We start from the raw sequence: 25,369 nt of genomic DNA, 5'->3' as shown, positions 1-25,369 counted from the left end.
ACTTAGGCAAATTCATTATAAACAAAATAACAAGTTTTATTAACATCCAAATTAAGATTGCGAACATGAAGTGTTTCAACAGATATATATATAGGGGTGGTGTTTGGAACTAAAGTTTATTAATATGGGTTTAATGAAATTAAACGTAATAAATTTTATATTTATTCAAAATTTAATCAACAATCTTGATTAGATATAACAATGGGCTGCTCAAACCAGATCTCGTATTAAACCCACCTCATTGAAGACTGGTTAGACCCGAATAAGTGGGGCTAGGACAGGTCTCAAATTTAATTGGACTTGTTCCGTAGATCCTTCTATTATATGTATATATATTATTAATAATATAACTATAATTTTCTTATAGCACAAGACATCATCCATCATGAAGCTCATAGCTCAGAAACATCGAGCCGACATGGTGGAAAAAAAATTGTGAAGGGTGGGGAATGAGTTTGAGAGTAGAAGATGGCCAAACGGTGACCTCCTCGGCCAGTCCATCTTACAAACTAAGGGCTCAGGAGATCGAACAAATAAAAATATGTTCGGTCACACTTTGTTTGAAATGGGTTCCCTTCCAAAATTTGGTTTTTTTTTTTTTTTTGTATATCATAAACCAAGGGATGGGAGGGACTTGATCCTGATCCTTACACTAGGCCGAAAATTGGTATTTAGCTCGGGCATCTGTGGAAAACCAATCCGAGGCCACTTTCTTAATGCTTACAAACTTAAGTAAAAGATTTACACTATTTGGAATTCTAAGACATAAAGAAGGCTCCTAAAGATTGAATGGTGAAATAGGAGTTCCGAGCCAACTGGCTCAGATCGACACAATAATGCTTAAAATTTTTTTTTTGATGAGTCAGGGGCACAGGAAGCCTAAGGCCTATGTATATCTGGTCTCTGGTCGGTATAAAATGTGTAAAAACCCTTGTGGGGTTACGTGAACTATTGTCTGTGTCGGGCATGTGTAAGTAGAACCAACAGGCATGCCCGACCTTTCAGTAATTACATCCCCTCAGGATCTAAGTATGGCTCACATCCCTCCTAGCTACCAAGGAAGCTCGGCTACCCTCATCCGATCTTCATGAACCTTAATCTTCTTGAGCCTCCTAGTTTGAGGTGTATCTAGCTCAGAGCAGCTTCGTTTTCGAGGAGTACTCGGAAGGGGAAGGTGCATCTATACCCTCAACTATCTCACTAACTACCCTCGGGCTTTTGCTAGACATTTTAGATAATAAAATTAAAACTTACTATGAAGACGAATAAAACAAAGGGAAATAACCGAGCAAAATTGATATCGGGATTGGCTAAAAAGTTCGGCAAAGTAATGGTACAGAAGAGAGAATAATGAAAATTAAAGGAAGTTATCACATATCTATAGAGGAGTTCATATGAGCAGACCCACAATCAAAATCGATACGACGGCCCAGATTTGGGAGGGATTCGAGACAGGTAAAAAGTGATCACGAGATCTCAATCGTTCGTGTTCTAATCAACATTGGAAAAGAGAACCACGCGGATCAAATTTTTGAGCGTCCATTCTTATGGTTCAGATCTAACATGAATTTTAGAAGAAACACAAATCTGGAATTAGCATCGTGATACAAATACTTGGTCTAAAATTTATATTTCATTTATACCAAAAGGAGAGAGGTACTACTGATATTTCGTGTAGTCGACTCAACCCATATCAGACCTAAATTGTTCAAGACATGAGGCCATTTTCAAAACCATAAGCTGAATCCAAGCTTATCTCAGCTTGGGAGGAGTCTTCCAAGATGTGAAGGACCGACTAGCCGAGCTCTCGGTGGTGTAAGCCGAGCCCAAACTAATATATAATGGTAAAAATATATGAAGTCCCACTGAGGTAAAACACTTGAACAAATCTATTACGATGAAGATAAATTCCTAAGATATTGGGATACACTTAAAATTCATAATTATAAGATCAGATTAGTACAAATCTTGTTGTGAATCTCATATTTAAGAACTTATCTTATTAGAGTTATTTTCATACTAGTATCTAATTATTCTCAGAGTAGGTTTCTTGTGAGACGGTCTCACAAATCTTTATCTGTGAGACGGGTCAATCTACCGATATTCACAATAAAAAGTAATACTCTTAGCATAAAAAATAATATTTTTTCATGGATGACCCAAATAAGAGATTTGTCTCACAAAATACGACCGTGAGATCGTTTCACACGAGTTTTTGCCTTATTCTCAACTCTATAAATATAATGCATCTCTTATGTATTTATATATTCACTACTTGCTATCATTAGCACTACTATAATCCCTCATTTAAATTTTGTCCCAGTATTGACTTAAATATCGAAGAGACTTAAATATCTTTGTGGGTTTGTTTGTCACCGAGGATTAATATTGGTTAATTCTTGTTGATTTGGGGGATGAATGATAAAATTAATTTGTTGTAAGTTTTCTTTTCTTGTTTTGGTTCTTCAAGCTGCAATTCTTAAATACCGATCGAATAAGAACAACTTGTGCTGTGGTTGGTTCGGCTTGCCTTTTGACTGTTTTCGAATACTTTCTATAGTCGTCCGCTGCCAAGAAATTGGAAAACCAGGTTAAGAGAATGAAAATCAAAGTTGTGTGTTTTTTTTAGAGTCAACCACCACTCATTTTTGCTATATATATCTCGTCTCTAGTGGATACAGTCCCTACTTATCATAACACAAGGATAGAATGTAAAATGCATAAACTTTTTTTTAACCCTACGAAAGCCTAATAATCTCTCATATGTACTGTTGGGCATCCTTTTGAACACGTGTCCACCTATGAATGTCAACTTATCGAATCGATCAGAATATCACGAAATTTTAGAGGGTTGAATTTTGTTCGAATAGTTCTATTCGAGCTCAAGTTCGAAAATTCTAAAGTTTTTGGCTTGAATTCGGTTCAAATTAAAGCTCAAGTTCGACTTCGGCTCGAAAGATTCGAACATATCCGTGAACTATTCGAACTATTGCTCGAAAATAAATATTTGAAAAGCTAAAAATTTATTTATTTAATATATAATTATAATATATTAATAAAATATTAAGACTTGCGAGCGGCTCGCGAATTATATAACAAAATAATTTGAGCTCAAGTTCGGCTCGAAAAATTTCGAACATGTTCGAGTTCGCCGCGAATTCGATAAATTCGAATACGAATCAAATATTTTTCGAGTTGGTTCGAAAATCTCGGGAACCAACTTGATTCGTTTAGACCCCAGTATCCACCCATCATATATAATAATACCTCATATATAATAACACCTAATTCTTTATATAAGTGAAAATGTATCGCTTTTTTTTCCACGTTGTTTGTCACATTTGGGTTTTCGTTCATTAATATTTAAAGTTTAGTTTTAAAAAATAATGTGACATCAAAAATATTGACGTGGTACCAAAAAATAATGACATGACATCGAAAATTATAATGTTATATTAACAATTAGACCAAAATAATAAAAAATAAAAAATTCACTCTTTAGACTAATAATAATTATAATTTATGAAATGTAGTACTTTTACGGGCAGTCGGGTTAACAACTTGGAGTCTGTATTTTTGACAACGTACAAGATGTGACTCTTCATTCAGGTTACACAATTTTTTATTATGATCCTGTAACATCTCCTAATAGGGTTAAAATATTGATCAGTAGGTCTCTTGTAATACGATCTCACAAATTTTTATCTGTAAGACGGGTCAGCCCTATCGATATTCACAATAAAAAGTAATACTCTTAGCATAAAAAGTATAATTTTTCATGGATGATCCAAATAAGAGATTCGTCTCACAAAATACGACTCGTGAGACCGTCTCACACAAGTTTTTGCCAGAGTTCATTAGTAAGTTACTTGTGCAAGAAACAAGAATGTATATTACACAAAAATTGTTGTTACACTCTCTTATTGATCAATTTAACAAGAAATATTTTAAATTCGACTTAACATGAAAAATTATTGTTTTTTATATCAAAATTATTATTTTTAATTGAAAATGTCAAATGAGTCAATCCGTCTCATATATATAGATTTGAGAGATTCTCTCACAAAAAATTTATTTTATTTATTATTAGCCAACATTACAAGAAAATTACTTCTTCACGACATTATCTATGTATATTAGAAACATGCCGTTAGTAGTTGTATGCTTTGAACGACGCTACAAGAAAATGCATACAAAATTTTAAATTTTATGCGCCTATTTCCCTCGCTTCTTAGCCAAAACCCGTGTACTCCTCGCCACCTCGACTTTCCGCCATCTTCGCCGCCTCCTCCTAACCCTTGCCTGCGTCACCTCTCTCTCTAGGTAAATATCTGCTAGTATTTCTTTCAGTCCGTTTCCCAAAAAATACCTAATTATTCATGATACGACTCTGGTTTTAGTTTACTTTTTTTTAATGATGTAAAATAGCTTAGAAAATCTCTATTTCTTGCAGGTATTTTCTTGGACTGCTTAAGTTTTGTTAAATGTGTGTTTGTCTGAAATTGCTCGAAGGTGAAAAAAGAAGAAGAAGGGTTTTTAATGCTTAAGCCTTCGTATTGCTTGATCAGCCGCGCAGAAAGAAAACAGGATTGTTACAAGTTGACTTCTATAGTATGTCTCTGTATTTTGTTCGTTTTATTGTTTTTATTGCATGAGATGAGGAACGGTTAAGCCATTTTACAGTGAAGAAAAGGTCAATTTCTTCTGGTATTTCACCCAACTTCAAATCAGGAACAAAAGCAGCCATCACGTGAAGACCCAATATTCAGTCATTTGTTATACTTCAAATCACAAGCAGTCATTTTTTCCAGAATCTAAACGTCCCATGAGGCCCAGAATTTTCGAAAAGCAAGTGTGTGGGCGTGTATCTTGAAATGTTTAGGTTCTAATTCGCGTAGTTTTGTTATAGATCTATCTAGTGGAATTTTGGAATAATATGCCTTTTTTTTTCCCCTCTAAACCTGGCCGTTGATTGGTATTTTGTCAATTATTGCCTAGAACAAAAAGAAACAAGTGTAAATTTTAAATATGGAAAAATTTAGGCAACTCTAGGATTGGTGATATTTGGTTGTAGAAAAATTCTTGTTAATATTAGTTCTCTGCAAAACATACATAGAAACAGCCATTCTATGAAGTTTTTTTGTTGGTCAATTGGTCTAGATTTACGTACCGCTCTTTCTTCCTTGAAAGATAATGGTGTTTGCATCAGTAAACTTATGCCAAATCTGTTTTTCTCATTTTGATTTGGTGCACATTTGATTTAATTCAGATCAGGATGTAAGTTCTAGGGAACAAACCGTGCCATTGGTTTTTAGCTTGTTGATATATGATTGAGCTCACTTGGACATGATAATGTTTTGAATAGGTTTTGAAATCAGTTCAAAGTTTCAAACAGCCAACACATATGTGGAATTTAGTTTTCACAAATTCCAAGTGTAGCGGATCGTTAATATGATTTTCCTGTCTATTCATTAGAAAATGATTATCAGGTCCAACAATCGGAACTAAACTGAACTGGGTTTTTTTAGCTTTCATCATTAAGTTCCATGTCCTTTTACTGAAAGGCATCCAAAAGCAATTAGAGATGTGGTTACTTCTGCCTAGATGATTTGTTCTTGATAATTGCAAACTGTGCAACTCTGTTACAAAGCTGTTATATTTGAGTGTTTCCTCTGATTATTGACACTGCAAGTTCTTGTGATTGAATGTTGAGCTAAGGACTCTCTTTTTTGTGACGATCATTTTTCAGTTACAATAACAAGTGACGATCGTTTCCAAATCCAATGAAATGATTCCATTTCTCTTGCTGACATTGACACTCCGTTTTATGTGTTTGAGATGGCACACAGGACGTGGTGTGCGACAACTTAAAACCAGTCTCCATCAAAGGCTAGAAAGGGTAAGAGTACACTTGACACTAATGGACTACTACTACATTTTGATGGATTGATTGTTCTCAACTTCGATGCATGCATTTCCTTGTTCATGCTATTCAGGACAATGCATCAACTCTTGCATCTTGGGTCAAGAAGACCGATGCTCGGGAAATTGAGAGCTTTTACAAACAATTCTATGAGCACTATGTTGTAGCGCACTTAACAAGGGGGGCAAGCTGATAGGTATAACATTTTCCTGTGGAGAGTTATGTTTGAAAATCTACGTATTCCCGGGCTCTCTGATGTTTCATTTGCCTTTTGATTTGGCAGATCTTAACTTGGAAAAGCTTACCAGACAGCAGGGGTGCTCTTTGAAGTCCTTTGTGAAGTTGATAATACAGAAAAAGTCGAGGAAGTTCCTCCTGAGGTTGGTTTTTTAAGTTGATAATTAACATGTATTTGATTTTTAGCAACACCTTCTTGATTATTTATGCTGATGATACCCCTGGATGACCCGGGTCATGGGTAGTGTCCGGGTCAGGAGAATGGAGTATTCTCGGGTCGATCTTCCCGGGATGACTAGGGCCATGGAACCGGGCCGTGGAACACCAGGAAAGTCACCTGCCCGGCCTATTGGATACCCAGGCTATCTTATAATTTCCCGAGAAGCATTCTACCCGGGCCACCTCGATATGAGTGAGGCATTTAATTTGCGCCGACTTGTCAGAGTATGCACAGCCGACCTATCTCTGACGGTAACATAAATGGTTGACAAAATCAGGTGGGCTGGATGTGACTAATATGCGATTTGACATGTCAGAACAATAGGGTATAATCAGCCGCCCTACTACAATTAATGCTCAACACAAAGAACGAGGTCATCATTGCATCATCTACTATAAATATCAGGTTTTTTACTTGCATTTACTCTCGATTCAGATATTAATATACACATTGAATGCTCTCATTTATTGTTCATTTACTCTCACTCTCCACACCAATCACACAGCCATCATTTGGCTACATTGGTTTTCTTGCTTGAGTTCCTCACTCACTTAAGCATCGGAGTGGTTACGCCGGACATCCATCCGACGCTCATTCACGCGGTTACTTTCTTATTCGCAGATCTCTCAAATCGCTAAGGAAGGGAAGAAGTTTAGTTCACACATCCAACTCATATTTCCTTAACATCTTGATAGCAAATCCGGCAGAGTACCCGACCCGACTCGTCCATTTCGCCCGGATTGCATCATTGGCACCGTCTGTGGGAAATTTTGAGTTCTAAGGCATTGATATGGCTCCTACTAGGAGGGCAAACCAAGACACTTCTCGGATCCAGGAAGAGAACAACACGCGTCTCTCTACTGTAGGTGGTCCGCCACCCAATGGTCCCCAGCCGACCATCCATTTGACACCTGAGGAGTTGAATAAGATTATCGCTGATGCCATTAAGACAGCCATGGCAAAGAAGACCACTACTCATCATTCCAGTCATCCCGATCAGCAACGTGAGCAGCCGCATGAGGAAGAGAGAAGGGAAGAGGAGAGGGAGTCAAGTGCAAGTTCTAAATCTCCCACTGTGGCAAAGGACTTGGAGGAATTGAGGAAGAAGGTGAAGGCGTTGGAAGGGCAAGTTGTTTCTAAGAGCAGTGCTCAGGTTGTCAAAGGATGCCCATTCTCTGATGTCATTGTCCGGGAGCCACTCCATGGGCATTTCAAATCAACCAAAAACAAAGATTATGATGGGAGTTCTGACCTCGAGGAGCATCTTGCTCGCTTTGAAAATATGGCCATGTTGCATTGTTATGAGGACCAGATCAAGTGTAAAGTGTTTTTAACGATCCTGGTTGACTCTGCACAAAGATGGTTCGAAGGGCTAGCACCACAGAGCATTCATTGTTTTTCAAAAAATATTCTTGCATCAATTCAGTAGTAGTAAGAAATACAAGAAGACTGCTTTCAGCCTATTTGAGGTGAAGCAGGGACAAGATGAAACCTTAAGGGCGTATATCAAAAGATTCAATCAGGTGGCCCTGGATGTCCCAGCCTGTGCACCCGAGACAAAAACTACCGCGTTCATGCAAGGACTGTGGGAAGGGGATTTCTTTCGATCCCTGACCAAAAAATTGCTCAAGAACTTTGAAGATCTCCAATCCCGGGCGGAAAAATACATCAATATGGAAGAAGCGCAGAATCAAAAAAGAGAGGCCTTAAGAAAAGCCATAGGAGACTGGGTTGTGAAGCCCGAGGAGAGAGCTCACAAGAAAAATGGTGCGGGACATTTCTCTCATGTCCCTCTGAGGATTGCCCTGGATCGAGAAATCCAGGAATGCAACTCAGACATAGCCCCACTTCCCAGTCCAATGGCGAGGGCACCAAGATCAGAAAAGAAAGGGTTCTGCACCCTTCGTAAAGAATGTTCTCACAGTACCCATGAGTGCCGAACTTTAAGGAAGGAATCTAGCAAGCATCCCAGGCCAGCCTCTCATCCTCCCCGAGATAAGTCTAGACAGCCACCCTGGTTGTCTCGAATTCCCGGACAGGACACTCCTCGTAAATCAACAGATATCCCGAGTGGGAGCAGAAGGGAGCTTCCGAGAAGAAAGAAGCAGACAAGCTGAAAAGAAGGACCCTTCCCCGAGCCGGGGAGTAATAAAAATGATTTCGGGAGGGTCAACAGATGGCGATTCCAACCGGGCTCGGAAAGCAAGAAGCAGGAGGGAGTGCTTGGAAGTTGATAGGAGGGGGAGAGATGAGCCAGTTATAAGCTTTTGCCCAGAAGACCTCAGGGGAGTCAGTCTACCCCACAATGATGCTCTTGTTATCCAAGCCCGAGTGGCTAATTACGACGTCCTGAGAATATTTGTTGACAATGGCATCTCTGTCAATGTCATCTTTAAAGAGGCACTGGTCCAAATGGATTTGCACGAATATCAATTAGAGGCGCTTGAGACTGCCCTGTTTGGTTTTGCTGGACATGCCGTGTACCCTGAGGGGGAAATCACCCTGCTACTGACCATGGGAACCGGGGACTTGAGGAAAACTGTGATGACAGTCTTTACAGTGGTAGACGCCTCGTCCTCATACAACATCATCTTGGGGAGGCCAGCTATGAATGAGATGAGAGCTGTGGCCTCCACTTATCACCAAAAAATTAAATTTCCAGTACGAGGACGGGTCGGGGAAGTCAAGGGAGATCAACCCTCTTCTCGAAAGTGTTATGGGGAGATCGTCCGGGTAGACCAGAAGAAGGCGAGAAGGGAGGGGAAGGGGAAGGAGAATCAAGAGGAGGTGACCAGAGAAAGAGTAGTATATTTTGTTGCGGATGAGGAGCAAGAAGTGGTGGAAATTGAGCCGGGAAAGCACGTCCGGGTGGCCCGAGACATCAACACGTCCACCCGGGTAAATCTTCTAAACTGTTTAAAAGCTAACATTGGTGTCTTCGCTTGGTCTCAATAGGAACTGGTCGGGATCTCACCAGAAGTGGCCGAGCACAAATTGAATATTCTCCCGGGATCCCGGCCTGTGAAACAGAAGAAGAGGCACTTCGGCCCTGAAAAAGATAAATTCATCGAAGAGCAAGTGGGAGAGCTGTTGCGGGCTAGCCATATCAGAGAACTCCAATTCCCTACTTGGCTCTCAAATGTGGTCCTCGTTCCAAAATCCACCGGGAAGTGGAGAATGTGTGTCGATTTCAGGGACCTGAATAAAGCCTGCCCCAAATATTGTTATCCACTCCCCCGGATTGATCAACTGTTGGATTCAACCTCTGGATGCGAATTATTAAGCTTTCTGGATGCCTATCAGGTGTACCACCAAATCCCCTTGGCTCTTCAAGACAAGGATAAAGCCAGTTTTATCACTTCTGGGGGCACCTTCTGCTACGTTGTTATGCCCTTCGGATTGAAGAATGCTGGGGCTACATACCAACGCTTGATGAATCATGTCTTCCAAAAGTAGATAGGTCGGAATATTGAGGTGTACATGGACGACATTCTAATCAAGACCCGGGAGGTCTCCCGCTTTATTGATGATCTGACCGAGACCTTCATCACTTTGAAAAAGTATGGAATAAAGCTCAACCCGGTTAAATGTGTATTTGGGGTGAGATGTGGGAAGTTTTTGGGTTTCTTGGTAACTGATCGGGGAATCGAGGTCAACCCCGAAAAAATAAAAGCAATAATGGACATGTCTTCCCCTCAATCTGTCCGGGATGTGCAAAAATTAACCGGGAGGATCGCGGCTCTGTCACGCTTCATCTCTCGAACTGCTCATAGAAGCTATCCATTCTTCCAAGTTTTGAGAAAAGCACAAAAATTCGGCTGGGATGACAAATGTGAGCAAGCTTTTCAAGATTTGAAGAAGCATATGTCTGAGTTGCTTATCCTGGCAAAACCCGAGCCCGGGGAGAAATTATGGATCTATTTATCCGCCACTGAGTTCGCCCTTAGTTCTGTGCTTGTCAGGGAAAAAGGAGCCGACCAGAAGCCAATATACTATGTCAGTCACGCCCTTCGAGGAGCGGAATTGAAATACGGTGAAGTAGAAAAAATAGCCCTGACCCTGGTGATGACTGCCCGGAAGCTGAGGCCTTATTTTCTCTCACATCCCATTGTGGTCCTCACCAATTCTCCACTCGGGAGGATCATGACACACGCCGAAGTCTCAGGAAGAATGGTTAAATGGACTGTAGAACTCGGGGAATATGACATCGAATATAAACCTCGAGTTGCTATTAAGGCCCAAGCATTGACCGACTTTTTGATTGAGATGATTCAACCGGGAGAGGAGGAAGTATGGAGAATCTTCGTGGATGGGGCATCAAACTTGTCGGGATATGGAGTTGGGGTAGTTCTAATTGCTCCATCAGGAGAGAAGATCAAGATGGCCTTTAGAATCGACTCCAGGGTCACTAATAATGAAGCAGAATATGAAGCTGTTCTGGTGGGGTTGCAAACTGCCTGGGAAGTCGGTGCTTCCCGGGTCATTATTTATTCTGACTCTTAATTGGTCACGCAGCAAATCAAGGGAACATACGAGGCCAAGAACGAGAAAATGCTCAAGTATTTGGGACTCATCACAACCCGGGCCTCCTCTTTTACCGATTGGGCATCGAACAAATTCCTAGGGAGGAAAATGTAGAAGCTGATACCTTAGCCAAATTGGCTACTTCCATGTCAGATATAAGCACCCGGGAGGTTCTCTGTTTTACCCGGTTAGTGCTCTCAGTTGATGAAGAAGTACCATCTGCCGAGAGAGTTCGTGGATGACCCCTCTCATTGAATATATAGTCCATGGCAAGCTCCCACAAGATCGAGCCCGGGCTGCAAAAATCAGAAAAAAAGCACCCAGGTTCGTTTTTTTTAATTATGTTTTATACAGGCGATCATATCAAGGCCCATTGCTCAAATGCTCATCAGATAATGAGGTAGAATATGTCCTCCGAGAAATACACGAGGGGTGCTGTGGTGAACACCTCGGTGGGACTGTCCTATCTCGGAAAGCTATATTGGTCGAATTTTGGTGGCCCCAAATGAATCAAGATGCTACCCGGTTTGTTCAAAAATGCCAGGGTTGTCAACATTATTCTGATTTTCATCATTGCCCAGCTGCTAGCATGCAACCAATCTCAGCATCATGCCCCTTTGATCAATGGGGATTGGATATTGTGGGTCCCTTCCCCATAGCCCGGGTCCAGAAAAAATTCATTCTTGTGGCTGTTGATTATTTCTCCAAATGGGTAGAAGCCCCGAGCCATTAGCCAAAATTACTGAGGAGAAGGTCATGAAATTTCTTTGGAAAAATATTGTTTGCAGATATGGCATCCCAAGAAAATTGATTTCAGATAATGGGAGGCAATTCCAGGGAAAGAAGATCACCTCATGGTGTCAGGAAATGAAGATCATTCAATCTTTCATCTCAATGGCTTACCCCCAAGCCAATGGCCAAACGGAAGTAACCAACAGAATCATTGTTCAAGCATTAAAGGCCCGACTCCATGGGAAAGGTAAAGACTGGGTGGAGGAATTACCGAGTGTATTATGGGCATATCGAACTACACCACGAACATCTACTCAGGAAACTCCCTACAGCCTAGTCTATGGTTCAGAAGCAGTCCTACATGTGGAAATTGGGCAAACTTCTACTCGGATAGAATCTTATCCGAGCAACAATGATTAGTCCCGGGCCATTGAACTTGATCTAGCTGAAGAAAAGAGAGATCGGGCAGCCATTCGAATGGAAGCTTATCGCAGCCGGGTGATGAAATCCTATAACAAGTATGTCTGATCACGAGATTTTCAGGTTGGGGACCTAGTCATGAAAAAGGTCAAACCAGTGGATGATGTTGGAAAGTTAGAAGCACGGTGGGAAGGACCCTTCAAAATAGTTCGAATAGTCAGTTCGGGAGCAGCTTATTATCTCGAAGACTCTCAGGGACACACTTTTAAGAGACCATGGAATACATTTCATTTAAAGAAATATTATGTCTAAAGCTTTTGTATCTACTATTCCTATATCAAATAAAGAAATTGTTCAAGGAAGTATCTACTAAGTCCAGGGACTCGTATCCTGGCCCGGGGACCCGCACCCCGGTTATATACTAAGTCCAGAGACCCGTACCCTGGCCCAAGGACCCGTACCCTGGCCCAAGGACCCGCACCCTGGTTATCTACTAAGTCCAGGGACCTGTACCCTGGCCCGGGGACCCGCACCCCGGTTATCGCCTAAGTCCAGGGACCCGCACCCTGGTTATCTACTAAGTCCAGGGACCCGTACCCTGGCCCGGGGACCCGCACCCCGGTTATCGCCTAAGTCCAGGGACCCGTACCCTCGCCCAGGGACCCGCACCCTGGTTATCTACAAAGTCCAGGGACCTGTACCCTGGCCCAGGGACCCGCACTCTAGTTATCTACAAAGTCCAAGGACCCGTACTCTGGCCCGGGGACCCGCACCCCGGTTATATACTAAGTCCAGGGACCCGTATCCTGGCCCGGGGACCCGTACCCTGGTTCTCTACTAAGTCCAGGGACTCGTACCCTGGCCCGGAAAATTTACCCCAGTTATCTCCTACGTTAAGGGACTCGCATCCTAACTATTTATCAAGATCAGTTGTTTAAGGGATTATGCCCCCAACTTAAAAGTGCTTGGTGAAGTTTGATTAAAATCTACAAGGGTATTTGAAGCAGAGTTTTATGATACTTGGAAATATTTTAACAGTTATCGAATGCGAGAAAATTTGACAGAACATATTTCATTAATATCGAAAAAATATTTACAGGGTGCCCGGAAGCCCGGGAATAAAAAAAACAGAAAAATCCTAGTCTGCTGGGAATCTTGTTTATCCTCCTCCTCCTCTTCATCCGGGAGAGATGCACCAGCCTTCTCCAAATCCGGGAAGTTTTCGGTCAGCTGGGACAAGGCTCGCCTCTTCAAACTGCTCCAGGCACTTATTGAAGCCTTGTTCAAAGTAAGGGAAGGCTTTGTCAGCCACCATCTTCTTGAACTCCTGGGACTTCAGGAATTGGGCCATTTGTTCCTCCTGGGCACTCTTTATGAGGCTTACAGCAGCCTGAAAATCCTCGGCTCGGACGCGGAAGGACTCTGCCTCTGCCCTGGCTGCCTTCACCTCTGTCCGGGCCTCAGCAAGCTCCGCTTGAGCCAGGTCCATTTGCTGTTGCCAGCAGGCTTTCTCCCGGGCCAGGACATGCTCATGGAGCTCATTCAACCGGCCTACCTCCTCTTGGAGTTTGGCATGCGTCTCCCGGGCAGAGGTGGCCTGTGTGTTGGCCCTTTTGGCAACCTGAGCCACTCGCTCAAAGGAGGCCATAAGCATTTGCAAGCCCTGTAAATATATAGGAAATGTCATATTTGATACATGGATTAAATAACAAGAATAAGAAGACTTACGGAGAAAGACCGGGCCACTCCTTCGCATAGCATCTCGTTGGGATGGAGTCCCTGCAGATGCGTCACCTCGTCAGGACGAAGAAGGCCCCGGATCATCTTCACAAGATCTGAGCTGATTTCATCCCCGAAAATACTGGGGAGGATCCAGGGCCTTCCACCAGAAGGACCAGCAGATGACCCGGTGAGAGGAAGAGACTGGACGATCTCCTCGGGTACATCCTCTATGACCACCGTCTCAATGACCGGCTCCATAACAACTTTCCTCTTTCGGTGATTAAGAGGCGCCGGGTCCTCTTCAGCGACCAGGGAAGTAGTCTCCTCCCGGGCGGGGATCGTTTCCTCTTGGATCCCGGCCTCCTCCCGGATCCTGTTCTCCTCCAGCTCCCGGGCCTCAGCCTCCGCCCGAGCTTGGCGCTATTCCTGCTCTTAAACCTCCCGGGCCCTCTTCTCCGCCCGGGCTTTCTTTTGCTCTGCCTTTCTCTTGGCAGCTGCTTCAAGAAGGCTCGCCTTGATCATATCTTCTTCGGCTACAACAGAGATCAACAAGTCAGAGAGTTGACAAATAAATATAAAAGAATTAAGATTAGTTATTTACCAGCCTGCTACCCGGCCTGATCAAACTCATCTATTATCTGGTCCACAGGGTCTTTGGGACGAGACCCGATCCCATAATGAATCAAGTTGCCCCCCCCCCCCCCCCCCCCCCCCCCCCCCCCCCCCCCCCCGATCAGTACTGAGGACAGGTAGGATTGTTTTTCCAGGGCATCCCGGGCATGGGTAAAAGAAGGAAGAAGTTTGAAGTCGGAGGGGAGTTCAGGTTGAGGGGGCATCGAGGATAGAAAACCTGTTACACAGGCCGGGAGAGTGGGAAGTTACAAAAAGAAAAATTTTGTTTTCCACCCCTTCAAAGAAGAAGGGATGTCAGTCAAAAATCGATAATGCATCCGGGCCATGAAAGAAAAGACCCCGTCATTACATCGGCATGAGTAGAAATAATGGAAAATAGAAGAATTGATGGGGATGTTTTTCATGCGGAACAAAACAAAAGTGGCTGCCATTATCCTAAAAGAGTTAGGGTGGAGATGATTAATGGGGAGATCAAAGAACCGGGCCACCCCTTCAAAAAAGTGGTGAATCGGGAAACGAAGCTCGCTCTTGAGTTGTTCCACAAAGAAGGTTTGAAAGCCCGGGGGCGGGGTGTCCGGGTGATCATTGGGCTTAGGGATCAGTATTTTGTAAGTGGAAGGGATGGACCCTAAAGACCTAATCTCTTCTATACTATCCGGGCGAAGGGTAGAGGTTACAGTAGAGAACCACAAGGGCCCTGCTACCTTGCATTTCCCTTTGCCAGAGACTCCAGTAGGTTGGGAGGAAGAAGCTTTGGCCTGTTTTTGGGAAGGGGGTCGGGAAGAAAGAATATGAATACCTATGGGAATATAGGTGGAAGTTTCAGAAGGAGTCGGGGAGTTATCCTCCGACTGACCCCTGACGTTTTTACCAGATGTAGAAGAAGTGGAATTGGACATGACTGCTAAAGCAAAATGAAGAGGAAGGCAGGTGCAAAGGAGGAAGAAAACTTACGAGTTGAAAATAACTAGTAGTTGATGAACAGAGAAGTCGCCGGAACAAGATTCGCACGTCGGAAAGCTTGAGAGGAAATTTTGGCAGGGTTTGGCCGCTAGTTCAAATTTGCAAATGATTTTTGAAAAATTCTTATGCTACTATATATAGGAGGAAAGAATGGATCCACACCGTTGATCTAGAAGAATTGGACGACTCAGATTGACCTGGAAAATTGGGCGGCATGATTAGGCGGGATATTTGAAAAGACAGGCGCGAAATTCGAGGCGTTATGATGATTTATCTTCTCGGAATACGAAAAGGCTCTGACAACGGTATCCTAGGGCTTACGTCAGCACTGGTAAACGTGACATCATCCTTATCGTCTCGGGAGGCGAAACGGCAAATTATTTCTCCTGACCGGGCACAAAAGACTAATCGGGATAGCGATTATGACTCTAGCCTGAGTATCTAAGGAGGGAGTGATGATACCCCGGGATGACCCAGGTCATGGGTAGTGCCCGGGTCAGGAGAATGGAGTATTCCTGGGTCGATCTTCTCGGGATGACTCGGGCCATGGAACCGGGCCGTGGAACACCAGGGAAGTCACCTGCTCGGCCTATTGGATACCCGGGCTATCTTATAATTTCTCGAGAAGCATTCTACCCGGGCCACCTCGATATGAGTGAGGCATTTAATTGTGCGAACTTGTCAGAGTATGCACAGCCGACCTATCTCTGACAGTAACATAAATGGTTGACAAAATCAGGTGGGCTGGATGTGACTAATATGAGATTTGACATGTCAGAACAATAGAGCATAATCAGCCACCCTACTATAATTAATGCTCAACACAAAGAACGAGGTCATCATTGCATCCTCTACTATAAATATCAGGCTACATTGGTTTTCTTGCTTGAGTTCCTCACTGACTTAAGCACCGGAGTGGCCACGCCGGACACCCATCCGGCGCCCATTCACGCGGTTACTTTCTTGTTCGCAGATCTCTCAAATCGCTCAGGAAGGGAAGAAGTTTAGTTCACACGTCCAACTCATATTTCTTTAACATCTTGATAGCAAATCCGGCAGAGTACCCGATCCGACTCGTCCATTTCGCCCGGGTTGCATCATATGCATTTGACTGGCCTATAGAGGCAGCCGAAAGAATTGTGTGGGATATTGTACATAAGATATTTGATAAATGATGTTGGCGAGGTTTGATTTTGGAACTTATTGTATATAGATTGATAATTATTTGAAATTTGATTTATTAACCAGTTTATTATATTATAGGTTTTATTGTATATTATTTAAAATAAAAAATAAACATCAACTACGTGCATTGCGTTGTCAATATGATTTTCCACGATATACAGTATGCGTCATCCATGCTATTTTATGCGACGTGCATTTCGCGCTGTCAATACCTATTATTTTCAACAGCTTTCAATTGTGCATTATGCAAGGCGTGTTGCGGAAAGCATATTTGCGCAAAGCCAAACATCATTTTTATTGTTGTGAGTGGAAAATTGCAATTCCTTAAAATGGCGACAATTATTTGACTTACTAAAATATACCGAACGTGATTATAAACATGAATGAAATTAATCAGCTTAACATATATACATGCTTTGATTATATATGTATCTAAAATTTCGTCAATTAGCTTAAATTAATCATTCTTTGACTAAATAAAAAATATCTTTGATTATATGTCTTTACGGGCACGCGTACATTGATTGTAAATAATGGCTAAATAAATAAATTAATAGCTAGGAAGAATATTCATACATATATATATATAGGTGTCCCTAGAACCGAACCAAAATGTCAATTTAATTTCTAAAATAATTAATACTCCTAAGCGTTAGGGTTGGAGGATAAAATAAACTAATGATTAGTAAGTAAATGATAAAGAAAATGATTGTTGTAGAAATGTAATATATGGTGTTATGTTTGGTATGATTTTTAAGTGTAGGATAATTTTGAATTTTTTGATGAAAGGACAAAATTGTCCTTTCTTCTTTTTTTTTCTTCTTCCACTCCGGCGGCGACGGCGGCGGTCCGGCGGCGGTGACGGCGACGTTCTAGCAACGTCGGTGCGGCCAGCAGTCAACGGCTGCCGGCCGGTCGGAAGTTATCGGTCCGGCGTCGGCTGGTTCTCGGCGGTTGCCGGCGGCGATCGGTCAGCATTCCGCGGCCGTTGTCGGCCGGCGGCGGCGGCGGTCGTGGCGGGAAGTGGTGGTGAGTTTGGATATAGGAGAAGGGTAAAATTGGAAAAATAGGAAGGATTAAGAGTTGGATAAATAATTCTAGAGGGTGAGGAGGTATTATTTTAACCTACATAATATAATATAATCATTCATATGAGGTATTGACTTGGTTAAGTAATCACGCGTACCAAACGAGGGATTAGGTGGGTTAAAATAAATACACCTTATCACCCAAACCAAATACTCCCTTAAAAGAACAATATTGACATAAACACGCATATTGTACGAAGTAAAGAAACAACAACGATGTTAATATGGCAAAGCTTCTGATCTCTTTTTAGCTATTTAGTATAGTTATAGGTTTAAAGTTGTGCTAATATGATATTTATTATTCTCGATATTTCGTTAAATTTATGGAAATAATTATTTAAAAAATAAAAATAACATGCTAAAACTTAAGTTTAACAAAATAAATATCGTTAAAAGACAAACATACAAGGCAGAGGATAAATGTCGTTAAGAAACAAACACAAGAAAAAGAAAATGAAAACGCAATTAATGAGCAAAGTGGACATCCTAAAAGTTAGCCAGTTGGTTACTTGCGATTCCTTAAGCAAATATTAGTTGACTTATGGAAATTGACCCCACATGGATTAGAAAAGATCAATAGTATCGATCAATCAGTTGAACTTGTCTTTTTTGATTAATGTTAAAGTTAAATCAAAAATTTATGTGAGACGGTCTCAAAGGTCATTTGTGACATAGATATCTTATTTGTGTCATTCATGAAAAAATATTACTTTTTATACTAAGAGTATTACTTTTTTATTGTGAATATCTGTAGGATTGACCCGTCTCACAGATAAACATTCGTGAGACCGTCTAACAAGATACATGCTCTAAAGTTAATGAGCTAAAACATATCTTTACGTGAACGCACACAAATCGAGTCATTCTTTGGCTAAACAAACAGGAAGAATGAGTAACATACACGCAAAGATCCGTTTGAGATTAATTATGTTGTTTGCAGATTGGTGTCCACCCAACCAAACGTCCATTGCAAGCTTTGCTACCCGAAACTTTTAAAGTGGCAAAATTGTTATAAACAGCAAAAATAATTTCCATATATATATATACAAGAAAAATAAAGTGAGTTAGCGGGTTGGCTCTCAAGATCACCCATGAGGGCCAACCCGACCCAAACAATTCAAATTGGTAATTTAAATTTATTGGAGGAATTAGTTATTTTATAAGTAACTTCCCTAATCCTACTCGACATAAATATCATTATCAATACAATTGAGGAGATGAGAGTCTTGTTTTGAAGATATAGCAAACAAAAGTATATCATTATTGTTTATGCATTTGGTTTGTGCAAATCGATTTCCTTATGTTCGTGATCGATATCAGACCATCGAAGTGTATTAATATCATCGAAGAATGTTAGTAAATCAACTGCAAAAATATATTAAATCGAATAATATGATTATTTGATATTCATATGCGATTAGCGTTATTTTTCCGTCAATATATATAAACGCAGTAGAAAATTTAATGTAAGAATATAGAAAAGTAATGTTCTACAACTATTGGCCCCTTAGTCGAAACAATTGTTCACAATTTTTTTATTATATATTAAATTAAAATTTTTACCTTTTGAGAATAATTTCACTGGGTTGTATCTATTGACTTTTACAAATTGCTCCTCACAGCTTAGCTACACAGTCGCAGCAAACGATTCATGTCGCATATTCTTTCAACAACATCTAGCACAACCTTATTTCATTTCCAAACTCAAGACAAATTAACATATTTAATTTGTAATTGATTTAACATGAGAGAGGAAAAAGTCTAATACTTTTATTCAGACATAATATTTATTATTACAATAATAACACCATGTGGAAGAGGAGATAACGTGTTTAGCTATTTATCGTAGCCTAAAAGACAATACACATAAACTGGATATATTACAATATTTATTTTGAATAAAACTGAAGAGAATGATTGATGTCTCCAACTTTCTTATGTCTTGATATATATAGAGGTCATCGGTATATTTCAAATCCGAACTTCAACCTTGGTTGATGACTTTATTTATTGTTTTCTAGTAGTTTCGAATTATTGTTGACAGCTACTTGTAAAGTGATTCTTTTTTTCTTTTGTCTCCATTCTTGGTAGTGTTGAGTGGTTCTATCTTCTACTAATGAATTTGGTTGAATCACATATCTTCTTTTAACTTTGTAGGGAGAATCTTTTACTTTTTTGGTCTCTGAGCAAAACATGTCTTGTATGGTACTTTACCACTTGGACTTATCTCTGCAAGAACATTTGGTCAGATTTTGGTTGTAAACCCTTTCCAAATTCTGGCACCTTCTTGGGCAGTCTAGGCAGATCTTTTCAGTCCATCTTTTAATGTGAGTTATATTGCAGAATTTTCAATGAGCTTCTTTACTCCCCGAAAGCTTGATACTCCACATAAGTTTTTTCTCGAATGGCTCTTATTCAAATCATGTAGTTTTCCTTGTCATTTTGTTCAACAATAAATATCACTTGATTGAATTCTGATAGACTTTGAACGAAAAATTTACTATGTACATCTTTGTGACCATAATCCACATGCTCTCCCGGTGGTGGACACATCGTCTTCACTTAGTGTGGCAACAAGGTGAACTTCATCTACTAGAGGATCCTTAGACAAATTTTTTAGCATTGGTGTCCAACCTCCTGAGCTTGATAAAATGGAAAGCATTGTGTCATCCTTTTTCGACTGGTTCTGGTGACGCACTAAAGAATTATAGCTCCAGAATGTCTCTTCTGTACAAATAATCATTATTTGCCTATGTTTCATGTATAGCTTCCTGGATCAATGGTAATAGAGATATCGGCATGAAATTTTGTGATAGGGTACATACCGAGACAAGACCCCCAAAATCATACCATAGTTTGACATCCTTAGGATGAACATTAGGTTTCATCCAAACTCTATGATATTTACCTGCTATATCAATCTGACCCATAGCTGAATTAATTCCTTGAGATGTTTTTAATTTCGCTCAATTCTGCCGATATACCTAATAGAAGAAATGACAGACTCGTTAGTATCAACACTATATTTACCTTTGTTAGTATGAAATCTAATGTTGATATCTTCTTCTTCAATCCCCGAAGTGGTTGGTTGAATTGATGACTCGATATAAGAATCTGGAGCCTCAAATTTTGCTTAGGTCGACTTATCTGAAAATGATCTCGACTTAGCATGTGTGCTAGGAGTACTCGAATATCCTGCTCTAGGCATTGATCTCGAAATCTCTCTTTTTGAGAAGACGATGGTTTCTCGATAGCCTGGATGATAGGCTTTTGCAAAACATACCAAAATTGAGTATAATTCTGAACTTATTGTGATTCGATCATAGGCTGTGCTCTTATCAAGTTGTTGTAGCCTACCCGCAACTTCAACATTTATGACAAGCTTGTTAAACTCGTTCATGGCCATTTCGAGGTGTTCTCTCAAATGTCTCTGCATTTTGGTGATGACATCAACATCAGTGTTGTTCACTTTTTGTTTAAAAAATCTGCAAGAATATTTACATGAGATTTAATAATAACAATATCAATATTATAATTTTGACATAAAGCATGACATCTTAGTAACCCAGTCTTATCTTATTTAGATTCAATTTTACTTTTCAAGAAATCTTTAACTTGTGTATTATCAACTTTCAATATGAATTTCTTAGCAAGTAAGAAAATTGATCATTTTTCAGAAGTCTTTTTTAGTGCATAAAGATTTTATTCATTGACGTGTCATCTTATGGCCTCTGAGTCGAGAGAATAGTCTGCTACAAAATGTACATAGTCGTTCTCCTTCTATTGTGAGTTTGTAAGAACCACTGCCCCACCAATTATCACTGACATCTGTATATAATATCATATCATATTCATCTTGAGGGATAGACATTTTTTGAAGGATTTTTCAAATCTCCTTTACCCGGCAAAGCTTCTAATGTGTTCTTATGTCCATATGAATCTAGAATCTTTCTTTAATAATTCACTAAAAAAATTCCTTTATTTTGCTAGATTTTAAATAAACATTCCAGAAAAATTAATAACTTCTAAGGAACTTTGGAGTTGTCTTTTGTCATCGAGTTTTTCTCAAAAGTTCTGCACTTTATCCATAATGTATTCTTGCATAATTATTCTTGAGAATCGATTTCTATTCCAAGGAATTCAATCTTTCATGTGTCAATGACTGCTTTCTTTTAAGATAGGACTAGTCCTTCCTGCATACACCTTTTTGTTTTAAGGTTGTCTTAAGAAATTTCATTTCTTCTGGTTAGAGATTTTGATATGTTCTTATTTGGATAATTGTTTCTACAAATCTTCTGGAATATTTCATTTTCTGGTGTAGAAATTTTCCTCATTCACCACGATGGATGCGAAATTGGATTGGAATTTTGGTAAAATACTTCTCTTAGTCGTTGGATCACGGTTTTTGTTATCACATGGTGTAACGTACTGTATTTTGAACTACTTGAAATTTACGAAAAAATAAAAAATTTCTTAAATAAATAGTAGTCCTTAAAATTGCAATAAAGATAAACTGCTCGTCCAAAATATTTGCAATAAAAACGATTACAAATATAGTTTGCAAAATAACTGGTTTAATTAACATAAAGCAATCTCGTGAAAATCAGAGTATTTAAATCAACGTGCATAAATTTCTTAAAAACGTAGGCGGTCCTCGGGTTTAGCCTCCGCGCAGTCCGAGCCGGCTCATTGGTTCCCACCCCTCGTCTCCTCGTACTCGTCCTCACCTACATCAATCAAGTGTAGTGAGTCTAAAGACTCAACATGTATAAACTGAAAATAACAAGTAATATATAATAAAATCACCTGCATTTTAAAGTAGAGCGTACATACTTAAACTTGAACGTACTTACATAAACATATATAGATGTGCCATCATATCGTAAAACTTTTCATAAACATACTTGCATCATTCATACTTGGACATACATAACATCATCATTTTGCATAGAGATATGTTTCAAAGCAAGTGACACATACATAATTGCGCCTGATCAGACTAAACCACAGTACTGGACTGGCAGGGATGTCCACTACCACATACATGAGATCCCCGGTCATGCTTTATCTGGTGGATTGGTCCCTGGTCATGTTTTACCACGTTCCAATCCTGGTCTAAATCCGGTCATGCTTTACCGGGGTGGAGAGGTCACTGGCCATGTTCATCGGCTTCCAAACCCGTTCATATTTGGTCACAAGACATTTAGCATACCTAAAAAAACACATTTTCTTTTGCACGTCGAACATACTTACATGGCGTTGAGGGATTCGTTGGGTCTCACTTGAAGGCTACTGCTGCACATACTAACACAATTTCATGCACTTAATTTCCATAACTTAGACGTAATAGTCGTGCTCACCACCGAAATGACAATTTATTTATGACGTTCTAAATCACTCGGGACTTAAACTCGTTTAATCATCGTACTAAACCATGACATCGAACCCGAAACAATCTCTATATGAAGTGTGAACATTTCCCTGAACATAGAAGACATGGGCCTAAAATAGTGGTTTAAAAGTCATGGACAAGCGCCTAGGCGCTGGACAATGCTGGGCTGCGGCACTGTCTAGCGCCTAGCCGCTAGCAAGGCCGCAGGTCTAGCGCTGCGGCGCAACAAGGGTAGCGTTGTGGCGCAACAAGGGTAGCGCTGCGGCGCTAGACTTGGGTAGAACGGGCGCTGCGGCGCCACAAAGGCAGCGCCGTGGCGCTATACTTGCGCAGTATAGGTGCTGCGGCGCCACAAGGGCAGCGTCGTGGCGCTAGACTTGCGCAGAACGGGCGTTGCGGCCTTCCCTGGAGAATGTTGCGGCGCTAACCCTGCGCACAACCAACATAATGAACACATTTGATGCAATTTCAAAGCCACGCTCAAACAACTCATACCGATGCAACGAGATTCATCCTAGGACACTATGGAAATGATTCAAACTCAACCAAATGCCCCCAAAAAAATGACGCACAACATACAACAAAACCCATAAACCCGAATATTTGACACCAAAACGTTTCCTATGATTTCTAATGCAACCAAGTGCCTAACGACACGAAACGAAGCACCAAAAATTGTCCAAACATCATACCCAATATACCTAAACGCAGCAGTGATCACACGATGGTTCCCAACAAATCGTGCAACAAATAATTCTCAAGAACATGTCAAGAATACATTTTCATAAAATCGCAGTTTGAGCAGTCTTACGAAAACAATTGTAACTCACTCGTTTCTTGTCCAAAAATTACGAATTTACTGTCAAATCGAATGTGTCAAAAAGTACTACGTTTTGTATGTTGAAAACCTTTCCAAAAAATCAATCAAAAATTCACAGCAATCAAAATGACAGCAAACTCGGTTTTGAGATCCAAAATTTCGATCCAAAATTGTTTCAAATCATTTTGCTCAAACTTTTGCACAACATACATGGATTTTGTACACAATAAACATCAAAACATATAATATGACGAGATCGATGAAAAAACGAAAGAATATACATGACTTTGATGATTATACTCACGAAACGACGATATCGAAGCGGAAAGATGTGAGGGTTGATTCGGGACGAATTGTGGCACGTTTTCTTGGAGAAAATTAACGTGGATTTGCTGAATAAATCGAGGCAAGGGTAGCATGAAAACTCTATGAACCCTAGCCTCCTCTCTCAAAAGAATGAAATGGAAATGCAATGAAATGTGTGTGTATGTCTATTTTTGTGTGGTGTGTGTGTAAGTGCGTTTTGTGTGTAATAGTATAACGTGGGTGTGTGAGTTATAACATTAAGGAAAAAATGCTTAATTAAATAAATAAATCATGCTTATTAAAATGTTAAACCAATTAACAAGTTAACAAAATGTTAATCCACACTAATTTATCAAAAATCCCCTAATTAAAACAAAATACACAATTGAAAAACTTTAAAAGTTTAAAAAAAATAAAAATTACCTAATAAATTAAATTAGGTTTTAAAATAATTAAAAGCTTAATTAATCATTTAAAATGATACTTTCATGACTTGAAATAAAATACCACGTTTTACAAATCGTCCAAATCGTCGCCGGTCTTATTTCCCCGATCTCACATCGAATAATCGCCTGAAACATCAAACTCAAGAAAATAATTTAATGTGCATCACATCAACATAAATAATTTAAAATAATAGAAATTCATAAGTCGTGCATTGCTAAAATCATTTTAAACTTAAATAAATAATTTAACAATTTAATTAAATGCATGGATTTTACGTGTACTGATTTAGGCCTTTACACATGGTGTGATCAACAATTATATCTTACTATCATTTTCTTGTGCGTAGCTTTTGAACATGTGTAAGAAATTATTTCCTAACAAAATGTTGCTCATTTATCATAAAATAAAATGAGTTGTATTTTTGCCTTATACCAAGATGTTTGTCATGCACCTCCATTTATGATTTCTTCTTTCTTAATTTATTTGCATAAGATTAAGATATGTTTTGAGAAACCTCGTCTAGCTATTTGAGGTTAAAAAAAATAAAAAATCAATTCTTTAGGAAATACTCTTATTTTTGCTGTAAAAATTCCAGCTCTTGAACCAAAATAAACAACAAAATATTATGCTTTATATTGTTCGTATAATATCTCGACTAGAATATATATTGATAATGTACTTGTAGTCATTGGATTCTCCAAACCATGTTTTCCACCACAGATTTTATTTCGTTCCCAAGTAGTTTCCAAATTTTATA

At 39.9% G+C, this 25,369-nt stretch overlaps 1 protein-coding gene and 1 long non-coding RNA gene across 2 annotated transcripts; both read left to right on the top strand.

The window, feature by feature from the left end:
• The first annotated feature begins 4,199 nt into the window (after window positions 1–4,199).
• LOC142531460 (uncharacterized) lies at window positions 4,200–6,388 on the top strand. Its single transcript, XR_012816303.1, has 5 exons — window positions 4,200–4,323; window positions 4,454–4,768; window positions 5,750–5,899; window positions 5,997–6,119; window positions 6,207–6,388. It is a non-coding gene; the product is annotated as an uncharacterized LOC142531460 (long non-coding RNA).
• Window positions 6,389–8,534: 2,146 nt separating this feature from the next.
• On the top strand, window positions 8,535–9,836 carry LOC142530589 (uncharacterized). The gene is made up of 2 exons (XM_075636414.1): window positions 8,535–9,278; window positions 9,336–9,836. Exons 1-2 carry the CDS (start codon window positions 8,535–8,537, stop codon window positions 9,834–9,836), a joined length of 1,245 nt encoding a protein of 414 aa, XP_075492529.1.
• Window positions 9,837–25,369: the final 15,533 nt, after the last annotated feature.

The sequence above is a fragment of the Primulina tabacum genome, chromosome 17 (assembly GCF_025594145.1).
Source record: "Primulina tabacum isolate GXHZ01 chromosome 17, ASM2559414v2, whole genome shotgun sequence".
NCBI lineage: Eukaryota > Viridiplantae > Streptophyta > Magnoliopsida > Lamiales > Gesneriaceae > Primulina > Primulina tabacum.
Note: the sequence above shows the minus strand (reverse complement) of the source record. Positions and strands in the feature narration are given on the sequence as shown.

Excerpts from the sequence above, each read along its gene's own strand:
- LOC142530589 (XM_075636414.1), top strand. The coding sequence starts at position 8,535 with ATGATTTCGGGAGGGTCAACAGATGGCGATTCCAACCGGGCTCGGAAA. Across the intron at positions 9,279-9,335 it reads ACATCAACACGTCCACCCGG|GAACTGGTCGGGATCTCACC; the intron begins GTAAATCTTCTA and ends TGGTCTCAATAG.